This window comes from Macrotis lagotis, chromosome 2 (genome assembly GCF_037893015.1).
Source record: "Macrotis lagotis isolate mMagLag1 chromosome 2, bilby.v1.9.chrom.fasta, whole genome shotgun sequence".
NCBI classification, from domain to species: Eukaryota; Metazoa; Chordata; class Mammalia; order Peramelemorphia; family Peramelidae; genus Macrotis; species Macrotis lagotis.
Window position 1 is genome coordinate 14,416,018 of NC_133659.1, and position 18,566 is coordinate 14,434,583.

The 18,566-nt window shown below is 35.4% G+C and overlaps 1 protein-coding gene across 2 annotated transcripts in view; it reads right to left on the reverse strand.

Moving 5' to 3' along the window:
• Positions 1-2,132: 2,132 nt before the first annotated feature.
• The window catches only part of UBE2U (ubiquitin conjugating enzyme E2 U), a 72,593-nt gene continuing 56,159 nt past the window's right edge, over positions 2,133-18,566 (reverse strand). For both annotated transcript variants that reach the window (XM_074220311.1, XM_074220310.1), the window contains one exon: positions 2,133-2,706. In XM_074220311.1, coding sequence (XP_074076412.1) covers positions 2,528-2,706 — 179 coding nt within the window. In that variant the 3' untranslated portion in view covers positions 2,133-2,527. The remainder of the gene's footprint in view (positions 2,707-18,566) is intronic.

Sequence of the window (18,566 nt, forward strand, 5' to 3'; positions counted from 1 at the left end):
ATTCCTGCTGCCATGTTCCCCCATGGGTTTTAAGGACAGAAGACAGACAGAAGGTCTACCAATATTTTTCCATCAGTTTTATGGTAGTAAAAATTTAGAAACAAAGCAAATGTTCAGTTGGGGAAGGGGCTGAATAAACCATGGTCTATGCATAAGAGAATGCCTTGATAGCATTGAGGAACCAGATGATGTGGTATGATAGGATCATGTTTTGTGATGAGGGAGAAATGAATTCAAGTCTGAACTTGGACACTTACTATATGAACCTAGGCAAGTCATGTGACCCCTCAGCATCTTTGTACAACTCTCAAAAGTATCAATGGTAGAAGGGGTAGCTAGGTGGTGCAGTGGATAGAGCACCGGCCTTGGAGTCAGGAGGACCTAAGTTCAAATCCAGCCTCAGACACTTCGTAATTGCCTAGCTGTGTGGCCTTGGGCAGGACACTTAACCCCGTTTGCCTTGTTAAAAAACTATAAAGTATCAAAATGGTAGAAAAATGCTTCTGCATTGGTGATTTTTGCATTAAGGATTCACCATAGGTGAACTAGCAGGGGCAACTTTGTAAGTAAAGAAAAGCGTCAGATACAAGAAATGATGTGGAGAAGGCAAGAGAAGGCAAGTCATTGGATATGTGTGAGGAAAGAGTCTAGGATGAGTCCAGGTTGTGAACCTGAGTGATCAGAGAGCTGATGCATTAGGAAAGGGAGGGAGGGAGGGAGGGAGGGAGGAAGGAAGGAAGGAAGGAAGGAAGGAAGGAAGGAAGGAAGGAAGGAAGGAAGAGGGGGAGGGAGGGAGGGAGGAAGGGAGGGAGGAAGGAAGGAAGGAAGGAAGGAAGGAAGGAAGGAAGGAAGGAAGGAAGGAAGGAATGAAGGAAGGAAGGAAGGAAGGAAGGAAGGTAGGAAGGAAGGAAGAGAGGGAGGGAAGGAGGGAGGAAAAAGGGGAAGAGGGGAGTGAGAAAGGGAGGAAAAAAGAGAAAGGGAGGGAGGGAGGAAAGGAGGAAGAAAGAAGGAAAAATAGAAGGAAGGAAGGAAAAGAAAGAGAAAAATATAGGAATAATATGGAGTAATAAAGGATGGAACAGAACCAGGAGACACTATACTTAATGAGCCCTTAATCTTGGATGTGCCATGAAACCTTTTCCTTTTCTCAGTAGAGACATGAGGGACTATAAGTGTCAACAGAGCACTATCAGATACCATCAGAGTCAAAATTCCTTCTTTCCATGATTGTGTTAAATCCACTGACATTCCTTTCTGTAATTAGAACATACAATTGATGCAATTACAGATGATGTCATTGAGCCTTCTTGACAGGAAACTAGATTTATACTGTTGGTGCTGAAAACGATTGGCTTAAGTTGCAGTACTCGGCTGCGGAATCCTAAGGAGTACAGAGGAAGATGTGGTAATTGTTATAAATTAAGACTACTTTGCTTTGCTCATCCTATGATTCATAGGAATCTGTTTATATTATCACAAATTAAAATTAAAATGAATTGAGAACAAACGGTCTCCCATCTTATAGGACTGTACTATCCAAAACAGTTTGAAGGTTGATGATTTGTAATACATCTTTCCATAGAAATGAAATGTTTTAGATGGTCTAGGTTTCCAGTAGCAGAACTAGAGTTAGCTCTATAATATATATATATATATATATATATGTATATATATATTATATATAATTTAGAATATGTATTAATTTTATCTCATTATTTAGAACATGTATTAATCTTATCTCTCTCTACACACATATATATATGTATATGTATACACACACACACACACACACACACACACACATATATATATATATATATATATACATATATATATTTATATATAAATCTTATCTCTGGATTCCAAGAGCATGTTGTACAGAAAGAAAGAAGCGCAATTTCCCCTTCCCATGAGGTTAAGACTTCAGATACAATTTTAACAAAATGAAATTGATTTTGAGCACCTTCCCATTTGCCCTCTTCTACCTCCTACAGTCTCATTTCTCAGATTCCCCATGTTCTCATGTTGGTCTGTAATCTGAAACTATAGCATTCCCACCAGATTTTCCCTGGTCCCTCTCTTAAACTGTAATACATTTTAGTAGCACAGAAACAAGAGAGCTTAGAAACTGGTTAGCATAGCTCATCCCTTCAATTATTTTTCTCATTGCTTACATTGTAATAGGGCCCCTTTCCCCAGGGTATCCTTTGGACTCTCTATCTGCCTCCATTGCCTCTCTTCATCTCCCCCAGTTAAAGGAGACCTCATTCTGAATCACTTACCCTAGACATAAACAGCATCAGACACAGTTCTATTTCTCCAAATTTCTTAGTATATAACACTGAAGCAACCACTAGTCAACCAACTGAGCTCTGTATCTCTACTGAGTTAGATCTCTAGTTTAACTCTGCTGCTCAACAGGATGAGAAGAGGATTTCAGAAGGACTGGAATCAGTAGAACTGGCCCCACAAAGTGCCCTGATGCTGGGGAAGGCAGAAGACAGTTCTTTCTTCACTCAGGAGAAACTCAGTCTTCTAATGTGGTCGTATTGAGTTCATTGGTCCAGGCTACCAGGTTCTCCACTTCATTTTCCCAGGCCTCATCCATATCATCACTTTCTTTGGTGTTTTTCGTTTTCTTCTGCTGTTCTTTGACTTTCAAATTTTTTGTAACCCCTTTATTTTCCAATCCCAAAACATCTGCATCTGGAAGTTAAAAAAAATTGAATTGAAATAGAGATGTCAAAGCAAGAACTTTGGGGGTTTTAGTACGGTAAAAACACACATTTCCAAAGTGACTCAAAGTTAGTCCAACATAGATACTTCATAACAGAACTTTGTGAGGTGGACAGTGAAAGCATGATTATCACTGTTTTGCAGATGATGGAACTGGGATTCAGAAAGGTTAAGATAATGTTTGTCCTTCATTCTTGAAGAAGACCATAACATCAGGGAGGTAATATCATAACAAGCACATAAATTGGATTTAAGTGAGGGGGTACTGGGCTAAGTCAACAGCCTCACTTTCTCCTCCAGAGCCATTTGGGTCTAGTGACCAGATATGAATCAGTATAGAGAGGTTAAAATATATTCACAGGGGGTGGCTAGGTGGTGCAATGGATAGAGCACCAGTCTTGGAGTCACTGAGTTCAAACCCAGTCTCAGATACCTCATAATGACCTAGCTGTGTGGCCTTGGGCAAGCCACTTAACCCCATTGCCTTCCAAAAACCTAAAAAAAGACATATTCACAGTCAAAAAATTCCAAATACCAGAGTAGGGATTTGATCCCCAGGATCCAAGTCCAGTACTCTACTGTTTACAATCTGCTGTTCCCCAGGATTCATAAGAACATGTTTTTTGAATAGAATTTCATCCATTTTAAGCTTTGCCTTCACTCTATCTTCCATTTTGTTGATTTATTGCCTTCTCAATATGGGGGGGGGGAGAGAATACAGAACTTTTTGATATAGGTTAAGACATTTTTTTAAATGTTGCCAATTGAATAATATAGCCTGCAATCCTGATTTTCATTTCTCAAAATTTCTTAGTATAAAAATAAACTATTTAAATAAATAAATATTATTAATTTCTTAAATATCCTAGTCATTTCCCAAAGGGCCCAAACACAACTTTCTCTCATGACACAAAACAGACAAACAAACCCAACACACTGGCCATATCTGTGCTGCTCATTCAAATCTTAGTAGCTATCACCTCTTGGCCAAAAAGGAAAGAGGTGTATATTTTCCCATTAGTCCTCTGAAGTCAAGATCACTGATGAGTTGTGATGTCTTTTGCTATTGCTTTCCTTTATTGTAATGTTATCTTTTAAATTTTGTCATATAATGTCACAACCGCAACTATGATCTGATTGAAGTCAGAGTCATTCTTGGATTTCCTCCCCACAGAATTACTAATATTTGCTCTCTATGATTAAACCACAACAGTTTAAAAAGGATATTAATTGCAGGTTTTCAGGATTTTGTCATTCTGTAGTAAGATGTATTAAACCTCTGAAATGACTCGTCAGGAAAGAATATAATTAATAATAAAGAATAAGTAAACAGCAAGAATAGTCTTGCAATAAAGAACCCTTGGGTTGGAGCCCTATCTTTGGCACATACCAGCTGTATAACCATGGACAAGACCCCAGGTCATTTTCTAACGCTGTACTTCCAGGTGATCTGCAGGGAATTTCCTCATGGGGAGTTTTCTACACTAATGAAATTCTAGGTCTACCCTATCCCAATTAGGATGTTTCATAAGATCATAGCTTTATATTGAGAGCTGAAAAAGGAAAAGAATTTAAAAATGAGAAGACAGATTCGGAGATGTGATGTGACTTGCCTATATAAGTAATAATTAGTAAAGCCACAACCTGGTCATTTGATCCTTAATACAAGGTTCATGCCAATGCATCCAACTTCCCAATGCAATGTTATACTCAATAATCATATGGTAATAAAATCAAAGTAGAGATGACATGTGATGATTACACTACAAAACAATTAAATTAAATAAACAAATTAAATAAAAAAGTAAAAATTTAAAAATCTACAAACATAAGATAGTTGTCTTCATTTTTCATTTTTATGATTGTTTACTTTTCTAATGTTTATGTTGTTTGTTATTTGCCAATTAAATAATTTATCCACCTCTCTTTTATGGGGAAAGAATGCTTTGAATACCTGTTTTGTTGATGGTTCCTCTTTTTTTCATTGGTTATTAGGCTCAGGATTGCAGGATATATTATTCAACTGGCAAGCAAGTAATGAAATCAGGAAAAGGACTCATGTTCAAAAATATTTATAATAGTCCCTTTTATGGCAGCAAAGAAGTGGAAATTAAAAAGGTTTCCTCTTAATTTAAGAATGAATGAATAATGTAGTCATAGAATGTTCCTGTGCTGCAAAAAAAAAGTAGTCAACAGTTGTAGAAGTACCTGGACAAACTAACATGAACTGATACCGAGTAAAGTAAGCCAAACCGGGAGAACATGTTTGCCCATAACAACATTTGCAAATTCAAACAATTTCGATGACTTAAAATACTCTAACACAATGACCAGACACAATTCCAGGGGACATGAGATTGAACAAGATGCTCACTCTCCTGACAGAGGTGATAAGAGTCAGGGTGCAAGGGGTAGCTAGGTGTCGCAGTGGGCACCAGCCCTTAAGTCAGGAGTCCCTGAATTCAAATCCAGCCTCAGACACTTAATTGAGCCCTACTTTACTAACCAAAACTGGTACCGTCATCTTTATCTTCTAAATGAAGTCTGCTTTATTTTTATTTTCAAAAAAAAAATAATGACCTAGCTGTGTGGCCTTGGGCAAGCCACTTAACCCCATGGCCTTGCAAAAAAAAAAAAAAGAGTCAGGGTACAAACTCAGACAAAAAAGTTGGATATACCAAATGCAGAAATTAGTTGTATTTGATTATGCATATGTGTTACAAGGGTTGGTAACTATTCTACTGAATGTCCAACCCAATCAACTCCCAATCTCATTATATTGTAGTACATTACAAAGATCTTAATATATATTCACAATAACTCTGGAAGGTAGGTGCTATTATGATTCCTATTTTATAGTTCAGGAAACTGAGGCAGACAGAGGTTGGTTGACTTGTTCAGAGTCACACAGTTAAGTGAGTATCTAAAGTTGGATTTGAGGTCTTCTGTCTCCAGATCTGGAGTTTTGGGTACTGTATTACCTAACTGCTTTTATTGTAGTGAGATGTGTGTGTGTGTGTGTGTGTTTCTGTGTGTACCTAAAGGCAACAATATGATTTTATAAGAAATATGATAATTCTGATTTGAGGTGAATATAATGAGAAGCAATAAAAAAGACTAAAATAGGTACCATTGCAAATTATACACCAACATAATTTCAGAGAATGAAAAGGAGGGAGTGGTGAAGTCATGAGAGGTTATAGAAATAGCCCTTTGTTCTGGTCTCAGCATTGGAGAAAGTCCAGAATGGATGAGTAGTAGGTTCTTGTTTGTAGGTATATTGGTTATTAGGGGGTTTTTATATTTTTTGACTTAAATAGCATTTTATCCCCCCCAATAACATATGAATTTTTTTGCATTCATTTCTTATTGAAATTTTATTTTGTTGTGTTTGGGGCCATTGGGAAATGACTAGGATATTTAAGAAATTAATAATATTTATTTATTTAAATATTTAATTTTTCCAACCACATTTAAAAATATATTAACCTACATTTTAAAAAATTTCAATATTTATCCATTGGAATGTATGAGTTCTACATTTTTCTACCACCCTCTCTTCTCTCTCCCCTCCCCATGGCAGTAAACAATATGGTAAATTTCCATATTAGTCATGTTATGAAAGAATTAGAACCAAGGGGGGAAAACATGAGAAAGAAAGGGGGGAAAATAACAGAAGTTTTTAAAAAAGTGAACATAAGATGCTTAGCTCTGCATTCAGACTCATTTTTTCCTCTGGATGTGGATGGCATTGTTGATAGCAAGTCTCTTGGGATTGTGCTTGATCACTGAATTGCTGAGAGGAGCTTTGAATTCATTTTTACAAGATGGTGAGTTCCAAATTTTTCTCCCTCCCTTTCTTTCCCCTCCTCTTTCTTAATAGTGTAGACAGTTTGATAAAGTTTATGCATGTGCTCTCAGGTAAAACATTTCCATAGTGATGATGACTGCTTTCCTGCATAATCTCAGATGACCATGACATTGAGTGAATGAGGACCTGACAGGCACATTATGTGGATTAAAGTGAGAGGAACGTTGTGCAAAGACAACCTTTCCACCTCCTCTTCTAGAACCAATTAACCTAATCACCTGATAGTATAGGAAGCAAGATTTCTTTTTTAGATTTTTGCAAGGCAAATGGGGTTAAGTGGCTTGCCCAAGGCCACACAGCTAGGTAATTGTTAAGTGTCTGAGACCAGATTTGAACCCAGGTACTCCTGACTCCAAGGCCGGTGCTTTATTCACTATGCCACCTAGCCTCCCCTGGAAGCAAGACTTGTGATAATGGTTTGGATACAATGATATTTTTTTTTTAATGATCTCTTTGGGATGCATACCTAGCGGTGGTATTGCTGTGTCAACATGTATGTAAAGTCTGGTTGACCTTTGGGTATAGTTCTATGCAGCAGTGTCACAATTTTCCCCATCCTCTCCAACATTTATCATTTTCCTTTTTTGTCACATTAGCTAATCTGAGATATGAAATGGTACCTCAGAGTTATTTTACTTTGCATTTATCTAATCAAAAGTGATTTGGAGCACTTCTTCATATACCTCTAGCTTGCTTTGATTCTTCATCTGAAAACTGACTGTTCATATCATTTGACTATTTATCAATTGGGCTTTGGCTTGTATTCTTATATATTTGACTCAGTTCTTTATATATTTGAGAAACAAAGTCTTTACCAGAGACAATTTTTATAAAGATTCTGAGTTTTCTGCTCTTCTTCTAATCTTGGTTGCACTGTTTTTGCTTATATAAAAGCTTTTTAATTTAATATAATCAAAATCATCTATTTTATATTTCATAATGCAATCTCTTTTTTTTTGGTCATGAATTCTTCCCCTCCCCATAGATGAGAGGTAGACTAGTCTTTGTTCTTTTAATTTGCTTAAGGTGCTACTCTTTATCTAACTCATAGATCCATTTTTACTTTGTATTTATCCATGATGTGAGGTGCTTTTACCTAGTTGTTGTCTTGTTTTCCAATTTTCCCTGCAATTTTGGTCAAATGGTGAGTTTTTAAACTCGAAACAATGGAGTCTGGGTTTAGCAGAAAATAGATTACTATGCTCATTGATTACTGTGTCTTGTGCACCTAAGCTGTTCCATTGATCCACACCTTTCTTTTTTAGTTCAGGATAGTTTTGATGATTACTATATTATAATTTGAGGACCTTCCTTCTATTTTTTCATTAATTCCTTATATTCCTTGATATTTTATTCTTACATATGAAGTTTATTATTTTTCCTAGGTCTATGAACTAATTTTTGGTAGTTTGATTGTCATGGCACTAAGTAAATTGACTTGGGCAAAATTGTCATTTTTATTATATTGGTTCAGCCTACCCATGAACATTTGATATTTTTACATTTGTTTATGTTTGACTTAATTGTATGAAGTGTTTTGTAATTATTTATATATAATCTCTGGGTTTGTATTGGCAGGTAGACTAACAAGTGTTTTATGTTGTTTATAGTTATTTTAAGTAGAATTTCTCTTTTTTTCTCTTGTAGGATTTTGGTGGTCGTATAAAGAAATACTGTGGATTTATCTCACATTCTGCAACTTTGTTGAAGTATTTTAAGTAAATTTTAGTTAATTCTAGGTTTCTATAAGTATGCCACTTTATCATCTGCAAAGAATGAGTTTTATTTCTTCTTAGCCTATTCTAAATTCTATTCCCCCCCCCTTTTATAGTAAAGTTATTGTTTCTAGTATAAAGAATGAGTAATAGTGGTGATAATGGGCATCCTTGCTTCACCCTTGAGCTTACTGGAAAGACTTCTAGGTTATCCCCATGACCAGATAATGCTTACTGATGGTTTTAGATAAATACTGGTAATTAATTTAAGGAATACCCCCTTTATTCATTGCTCTCTAGTGTTTTTAATAGGAATAGGTGCTTTATTTTGTCTCTTGAGATAATCATATGTTTTGTGTCAGTTTTATTATTGCTATGGTCAATTATGCTGATAGTTTAACCAATATTGAACCAACTCTGCTTTTCTGGTATAATTCTCACCTGGACATAGTCTATAATCCTTGTGGTATAGTTGCCTTGTTTGTATTTTATTCAAATTTTATTCAAATTTTCTTCTTTTCTGGTATAATTCTCACCTGGACACAATGTATAATTCTTGTGATATAGTTGCCTTGTTGGTATTTTATTCAAATTTTCTGCATCCATATTCATTAGGGAAATTGGTCTATAATTTTCCCTGTTTTATCTCTTCCTGGTTTTTGCATCAGCACCATATTTGTATCTTAAAAGGCATTTGCTAGGACTCCACCTATTTTCCCAAATAGTTTATATAGGAGTGAAATTAATTGCTCTTTAAATGGTTGGTGGAATGGTTGGTATCCAAGTCCTAAGGATTTTTCTTCTAAAGTGTTCATTAATGTCTTGTTCAATTTTTTTAAAAGATGGGGTTACTTAGACATTCTGTTTCCTGATCCGTTAGTCTAGGTAATCTATATTTGTGCAAATATTTATCAATTTCACTTATAATCAGGCAAAATATTTCCTAATGATTCCTTTAATTTCTTTCATTAATGGCAATTTCACTCTCTTCAGTTTTGGTACTGGATATTTGGTTTTCTTTTTTTAATCAAATTAACCAATGGTTTATCAGTCTTTTTATATCAGCTCCTAGATTTATCTAGTTTTTAAATTATCTTTCATTTTCTTCTTTCAAACTTATTAATCTCACCTTTGATTTTCAAGATTTCCAATTTGGAGCTTAAATGGGAATTTTTAATTTTCTCCTTTTCAAGCTGCATACCTAACCACTGAATTGTTCTTTTTCCATTTTGTTGATATAAGATCTGCTTTGACTGCATCTTTTAAATTCTGGAATATTGTCTCATTATTGTCATTCTCTTTAATGAACTAATTGCTTCTATAATGTGTTATTTGACCCAGTTATTCTTTAGGATTAGATTTAGTATCAAAATAACTTTTTAATCTATCTTAATACTAAAGAATACATTTAGTATTTGTGCCTTTTTTCATTGGATTTTGAAGGTTTTATTGGACTATTACAAGGTCAGTATTTGAGTATATGCTATGCATTGCTGAGAAAAAAAGTATATATCTTTCTTTTCCCATTTAGTTTTCTCCAAAGGTCTGTCAGATATAATTTCTCTAATATTCTGTTTATCTGCTTGACTTATTTTTTGGTTGGATTTATTGAGTTCGGAGAGGAAACAAGCTGAGGTCTCTCATTAATCTAGTGTTTCCGTCTAGTTCTACCTGTTAACTCACAACTTCTCCTTTATGAATTGGGATGCTCTGCCACTTGGTACATATTATTATTGTTTCATTATCTATGGTACATCTTATCTCTTTTAATGAGGTTTATTTTTGCTTTTACCTTGTCTGAGATCATGATTGCTACCCCTGCTTTTGTTAATTCAGCTAAAGCTTAATAGATTCTGCTCTAGCCCTTTGCCTTTACCCTGTGTGTGTCTTTGTTCCAAGTGTTTTTCTTGTAAATAACGTATTATAGGATTCTGATTTTTGATCCACTCTCCTATCTGCATCCATTTTATGAATTTATCCCATTCTTATTCGCAGGTATCATTACTACCTGTGTATTTCCTTCCATCCTATTTTTTCTCCCATTTGTCCTGTCTCTCCTTTCACCCTTTCCCTTCTCACCAGTGTTTTTCTTTTGTCTCCAACCTTCCCTGATCTGTACTCCCATCTATCAGTCACCTCCCCTTTATTTGTCTTCTCTTCCTACTTCTTAGGTTAGCTAGCTTTCTGTATTCAAAAGCTTGTGCAAATTATTTCCTCTGAACTAATTCCAATAAGAATAAGGTTCAAATAATGATGACTGTCCACTTTCCCATCTTCTCCTCTAGCATAAGAGATCTTTCACCTCTTCATGTGAAATAGTTTACCCCATTCAATCTCTTCCTCCCTTCTGCACCCATTGTTCTCCTCTTTTTCATCTAAGTTTTTATATCATTTCCTTGCATTTACATTATACTGTACTCTCTGCTATGTATATTCCTTCTAACTGTACCAGCAGTGATACAAATTTTTAGTATTCCAGGATTAATTTTCCTGTGTAGGCATGCAAATCGAATCTTTTCTGTTTTTTTTCCCTTTTTTACCTGTTTATACTTCTTTTGGTCATGAAATTAGAGGTACAATTTTTGGTTTAGAGCTATCCTCTTAAAATTCAAAATCCTTCTATTTCATTAAATAACATTTCTTCCCTTGATATATAATGCTTAACACCTTTGCCTTTAGTAATACCAAGTTCCATGGCCTCCTATCCTTTAATGTTGCAATTAACAAGTACTGTGTTATCCAGATTGTGGTTTCCTAAAACTGAATTGTAACTTTCTAACTATTTGTAGAATTTTTCCTTGATCTGATAGTTCTGAAATTTGGCTATGATATTCCTTGGAGTTTTTATTTTGGGATCTCTTTCCTGAGTGATCAGTATATTCTTTCAATTTCTATTTTGCCCTCTGGTTCCAGGACATCAGGACAGTTTACCTTGATAATTTCTTGAGGAATGTTATCTAGATCCTCCTTTTGGTTAAAACTTTCAGATAATCCAACAATTCTGATATTGTCTCTCCTAGATCTATTTAGTTGCTGGGACTACATTGAAACATTTGATGATTTGGCCATTGTAGGATGCCTATTTGCCAGGGAATGTGCTGAGATGTGGCACTTCTTGGAGCTGGAGACTACTGGTTCCCCTGACTATGCTAAGCTATGTGGTGGGCCCTGATGTTGGTATTTGCCTTGCTTCACTATACTGGGGCTTAGGATGTCCCACTGGTTTGTTCAGATGGAACTTATTGCTGTCTTGCTGCGATGATTTCTGTTCTGAACTGTGCTCCCCTGCTTCCCCATACCAGAGGTTATTAGTTGCTGGTGGTCTTTGGGCAGTAATAGTATCTAAAACAGTTTTCATGATTGTAGTGTCTTCCTCTATTTTAGATAATTTAAGGATATAGCCTCTGGTGTTCTCAACAATGTGTTACACTGCCCTCTTTTGCTTTCTTTGGTGGTATTTCCAACATCTCTTTGAGAACATCTAGGATCACAACGTTAGAGTCCAAAGATAGTGGCTTCACTGTCATCAATGAGAAAAATGATTTTTTTAAACAAAAAAACTACAGATCTGTTCCGTCTTCTCTTATTTTTTTTTTTTTTGGTTTTAGTGTGAGGGCTTTTTTTGTTGTTGTTCTCTCAACTTCATCCTCACATACCCTTATAATGTATTTGCTATGTTGGATCTTGCACTAAGCTTTCTTGGTGTTTGGAATTCAAGGACAAAATAAAGTTGTCCTTTTCCTCAAAGAGTATGTATCCTTGAAATAGTGGAGTGGGGCAGATTTGATGCCTCTCCTATAAGACTGCATCCTGGTGGAGTGGAATGACTGTTGGGTATAAAATAAAGAAAGAAGTGGATTCAGTTCTCACCTCTGACTCTAGCTCTATGGGTCTCATGCAGCTCTCTAGGTCTTGGCATATGGAGAGAGTTCCATAGAATGACAAAACCACAGATCTTGGTACTATACAGATCACTGAATTATTGAATTTCTCATTCTTCCTTTGTTTTGTCTACAATATTTTTGGATAATAAATGAATGATAAATATTATTAGTAAATAGCCATCAGTAAAAAGAAACACTTATTTAATATTGTATTCAAAACCAGAATATTTTTAAAATATCAACTTTTGGAAAAAGACAGGGTTCAGTTAATAGTATTTAGCAAACTGAACAAAGATGGTGTGTGAATGTGGAGATGGTGGGAATGGGGAGAGAAAGAGAAGGTGAAATTGAAGTTCCAGTGAGAGCAATAGTGAACAATCACTCACTTATGAAGCTCGTGAATTATTGTCATATTCATCTGAAATGAAAGTTGTTTGCTTTGGTTTGAGGTAATACTGTATTCCCTGAGGTGGAAAATTAGTGATATTATGATGAATATGATGCCATTTGGGGACAAAATATAATAATATATGTTCATCGAGTTCAAACTTTGTGGTTGTGGAGGTAAGAATAGCATAACCTTACTTCTAGATGCATTTATAAATTTTTATACAACTTTGTGAAGTTGATTATTGACTTTTTTTTAGTTTTTTTTGCATGGCAATGGGGCTAAGTGTCTTGCCCAAGGCCACACAGCTAGGTCATTATGAAGTGTCTGAGGCCAGATTTGAACTCAGGTCCTCCTGATTCCGGGGCCAGTGCTCTATCCGCTGTGCCGCCTAGGCTCCCCTAGATTATTGACTTTTAATTGAGTAACAAATATATATTGAGTAGCCAAGATCCTGCCTAAGTGTTTGGTACCATCTGAGTTTTATGATATTTCTTTCACAATCCATGTGCAAGTTGGCATGTCAACACATCAAGTTGAACAAGCTCTTCCTGAAGCACAAGACAGATTTCTGGACCCTGAATTATTAAGAAAATTTGCCCTTTACTGGATAAGTGATGTAGGACAAAGTCTTTGGCCTCTCTCAGTCTCTACTCCCTCACTTGTTAAACAGGAATCATAATAGAACCTACCTCACGGGGTTGTTGTGAGGAGCAAATGAGCTAATGTGGATAAAGCGATTTGCGAATTTTACCTTGTTACATAAATGTTGACTATGATTGTTATTATTAGTCACTGGGAGATCATGACATGGATTCTGCATCACCATATTCCCTTACTTTGGAGACTGATCCATCATGTCCCTCTAAAATCAGAAAAATCTTAATATGAAAAAGATAAATCTTTGTTCCAGGAAGAAATGTGTTGTCATTCAAGGATTTCTCAAAGGCCATGAAGCTACTCTTCTCTGCCAAATATATGTACACTTAAGCATAAGCCCTGCATGTTCATCCAGCTGCATGTCAGAGACTAGAAGATGGGCATTTCTTCATCCACTTGGTTTTTCTTATGAAGATAATTAAGCCAAATTCTTTTAGTTGTTAATGAACCTCATTTAGAAGACTTCAGAGCTTGGTGCAATTAGAACAATCTCATCACCTAGAGGGCATCCTCCTTCAATTTGAACTGGAGTGTTTGTGGATCTTCTCCATGAGAGTGGGAAACTTCTTCACAGAGCAAACATTTTCCTTGTTTTATGATATTAATGATCAAAGGGTTGTTGAATGAGGTATTTCCTTGTAGCTATTTCTTTCAAGAATATGACGCAATTTTAATGTATTTGCGTAAAGTACCTTGTTGAAGAATAACTTCTTAAGGTGGAAAGTTCTAGTGTCAATTAGTCAATTAAATATTTATTAAATACCAACCAAAGAAAATCAAAATGAAGTCCCCGTCATCAAGAAATTCACAATCTAATGAGGAAGACACCCAGACTATTCACAGAATAAATAGAAATAAACAACAAAGGGAAGGCATTAGAACTAAGAGAGCTTGGAAAAACCTTCTTCTAAAAGATGAGATTTTTAATGAGTCCTGAAGGTTGCCAGGAAAGCCAACCAAGAGGCGGAGATAAGGAAAGAGACCATACCAGAATGGGAAACAGTCAGAAAATGCTTGGGATTGGGAATGAACATTTTGTTAGAGGAAGCAAATAGGCCAATGTCATCGGATGAAAGACTATGGGGGCTGAGGGTGCAAGATGTAAAAAAGCTGAAAGGTAGAGGAAATACTTTCATAATCCACAAACATTAAGCATAGTGCAGCCTTGCATCCAATGCATCTTCTAGTCTTTTGTGACATAGGAAGGATTGTAATATACTATTGAATAGGGGTGGCTAGGTGGCGTAGCGGATCGGCCTTGGAGTCAGGAGTACCTGGGTTCAAATCCAATCTCACACACTTGATAATTACCTAGCTGTGTGGCTTTGGGCAAGCCACTTAACCCCATTTGCCTTGCAAAATCCTAAAAAAAAAAATATACTATCGAATGAGTACAAACTAGGAAATTTTGCCTGGCTCATTATAAAAAAAACATAAAAACTACCTTAAATGTGTGTTGAAGAAAAGAGAATGGTGGATCAGTGCAATAGATAAGGTGCAAAAGAAATAGTCGTAAATAGTATAGAAATCTACTGTTGGATAAATTCGGACTCCAGCTTTGGAGAAGAACTCACTGTTTGACAAAAACTTCCAGGAAAAAAACTGAAAACTACTATGGCACAAACCAAGGATAGACCAATATCTCACTCCATATCACAAGATAAGTTTGAAATGTATACATGATTTAGACTTCAAGAGTGATACCATAAGCCAATTAGGAGAACAAGGAGCAATCTGGCTGACTATTTATATCTATATCTATCTATATTTATATATGTCTATATCTATATCTATATATAACTATATCTATATCTACATCCATATCTATATCTATATCTTTCTATCTTTCTCTTTATCTCTATCTCTCTCTCTCCATCTCCTCCATTTCCATCTCTGTCTCCTCCATTTCCATCTCCATCTCCCTCTTTCCCTCCCCCCTCTTCATCTCCATCTCCCTCTCTCTCTCTTTCTCTCACTCTCTCTTTATAATCAAACAAGATAAAGAGAATATTATAAAATGGAAAATGGAAGATTTTGATTATATCAAATTAAGAAGGTTTTACACTGGGAAACAGTTTTCACAGCTTGTGTTTCTGATAATGGACTCATATCTAAAATATTTAGAAGACTAAGTCAAATTTATAAGGATTTTAATTCATTCCCCAATTACTAAATGGTAAAAGGATAAGAACAGGTAGCTTCCTATAGCTATCTATAGTCATATGAAAAAGTGCTCTGAATCAGTATTGATTAAGAAAAGCAAATTCAAACCATCCTGGGGTATTACCTTATGCCTATCAGATCGGCTAAGAGGATAGAAAAGGAAAATGATATATGGTGAATGGGGTGCCGGAAAACTGGGACACTGACACAACTGATGTGAATTGATCAATCATCCGGATGGCAATTTGGAACTATGTCCAAAGAACAGACAAACCGTACATACCCTTTGATCCAGTCACTACTAGGTCTTTATTCCAAAGAGATACTAAAAAAGGGGGAAAGAGCCACATATACAAAACATATACAAAGCAGCTCTTTTTGTAGTGGCAAATATTTGGAAATTGAGGGGATGTCCATTCATTGGGGAATGACTGAACAAAATGCAGCATATGAATATGATGTAGCACAATTGTTCTGTAAGAAATCATGAGCACATAGACCAGAAAAGCCTAGAAAGACTTGCATGAACTGATGTTGAGTGAAAGCAGAACATTGTACACAATGACAGCAGCACTGTGTGATGATCAACTATGATGGACTTAGCTTCTCTCAGCAGTTCAGTGATCAAAGACAGTTCTTAAAAATTTATGATTCATATCCGAAGGATGTGATGTCTGGATGCAGACCAAAGCATACTTATTTTCACTTTCTAAAACTGGTTTTATGTTTTTTCTTTTTCACAGTGTTTTTCTCTTTTAATTCTGATTCTTTTTTTGACAACAAGGTTATTATGGAAATATGTTAAACATTATTGTAGATGTTTAACTTATATCACACACTGTTATAGGGAAGGGGGAGGGAAGAGAGGGTGGTAGAAAAATGTGAAACTTAAAAATCTCACAAAAAACTAAATGTTGAAACTATCTTTACATGTCCTTGAAAAAATAAAATAATACTCAAAAGTTTTTTTTAATGTGTATTGATTATTTTCATTTCAAATGTCATCTAGCTAGAAAATTAGGCATAAAGCCTACAAATTTAACCAAATTAAGTTTGGTTCAAATCTCTTGGTCACCAATTTTGATAGTAAAATAACAGCAATTTCCCTTCCCCCACTCTCACTCTTGAAATAACTTTGGTATCTTCTCTTACTTTGAATAATTTGAAAATTAATTCCTCAATTGGTGACACCCTATCTACAGGTGAGTCAAACTTATAAAATAGACTAGATGACTTATGAAGTCCTCTCCATTCATGAGATTTTGTAATTCTCTAATACTATTATTTTATGGAAACTAAAATTCACAGGGGAAATCTGAAGCTGGAAGAGACTTTAAGAGGTCATTCCATCCAGTCTCTCATTTTGCAAATGAGTTCAGTGAGTTACAGACAGGGGCAATTGTACAAAGTTGACATACAAACTTAATGTTTGATATTCAAACTTAGTCTCCTAGGCCAGGGACAAAAGTGAAGTTGATTATCTTTGATGTATAATTTCTATTTTGGAGAGTGTTGAGAGTTCATGAAGATCATAGAAAATTGCTAATTGGCCATCCTGTTGCTCATGATATTATGACCCTCTAATTTGGCTACTTTTCCTGCTGAAAAAGAATATAGCAATAGATTGAAAGACATCAACATTTATGATCTTAGACACTTATTAGCCATGTGACCCTGTCACAAACTCTGCTTACCTCCAATAAACAGAACAGAAAAGATATGAACATTGATTAAAATAATTCTACAGAGAAGTGTAATTGATATAAATAATGTAACTGGAAACTAAAGCAACATAAAAATTGCCTTATTCAGCAAATACCTGATTACTTGTCTAGTGTGGAGAAATGGTAGCCAAAGGTCATGATGATTTAGGACATAAAATCATTTCTGAACTCTAAGAGAGAAATATGGTAGGTGATTACAAGACATGCATCAAAAAGCAGAGAAGAGTGGAGGGGCAAAGCAGCTTATAGAGAATTTGATAAGAGACCCAACAACACAGTATCTATAAAATTGGAGAGGAGATAATAAGCAGAAAAGAGAGAGAGAAGGATGTACACAGATTTTTTTAAAATGAACTCTTCCTCATTGAGGACAGTGGAGTGCTCCCAACTGGACTCCAATGTCATAATCATGTATATATTTATAAGAGAGATGCGCTTAGAGAGAGGCAGAAATAGCAAGGAGACTAGACCATGGTCTCCTAAGCCAGGGGCAAAACTGAAGTTGATTATCTTTGATGCATAATTTCTGTTTTGGAGTGTTTTGAGAGTTCATGAAGATCATAGAAAATGACTAATCGGTCATCCTGTTGCTCATGTGACCCAAAAGTTTGAAGCATTCATTTGCAGATATCCTATATTCTACAAGAAAAAAGAATATCCTTTCTGACTTCCCTCGTGGAAAAGCCTGAATTCTCCACTAGAATCCACCACTTCTCAAGGCACTTCATTCAGTTTTCATGCAATTCTAATTTTTTTCATTACATAAAGAAGAAATCTGACTATTCAAATTCTACCTAACAATCTTACTTTTGAGATCTGGAACCAAACAGATAGCAATCTAAACTTTTGATATATGACGGTCATTTGAAACATTTTTATCTCTAACTTCAACCTGAAAATTGCCCCAACATTCTAATCAGTAAAGACCTTTTTGAATTCTGACAGTGTCATGCTCTCTCTCTTCTTGTTTTGTGCCATCTTAAAATTTTATAAGCATGTCAAATACAGCATTAGGTTGTGAGCTGCCTTTTGTCTTTCTTTGTATCCCAGAACTTAGCACACTGCCTGACTATCCATCTAAATCTATCTATCTGCCTATCTGTCTGTCTATATATCTAAATCTATGTATCTATCTATCTATTATCTATCTATCATCTATCTATCTATCTATCTATCTATCTATCTATCTATCTATCTATCTATCATCTATCATCTATTGGTGTATTCTAGTGAAGAATTCAGGTGGAGACTGGCTCTCCTTTAACCAAAGTCAGAAAGGATATTCCTTTCTTATAGAATAGATAATATTTGCAAATGCTTCAAACTTTTGGGTCACATGAGCAAAAAAGGTAGCTAGCTAGCTAGATCGATAGATGATAGATAGATATCTGGATATATATATATATATATATATATATATATATA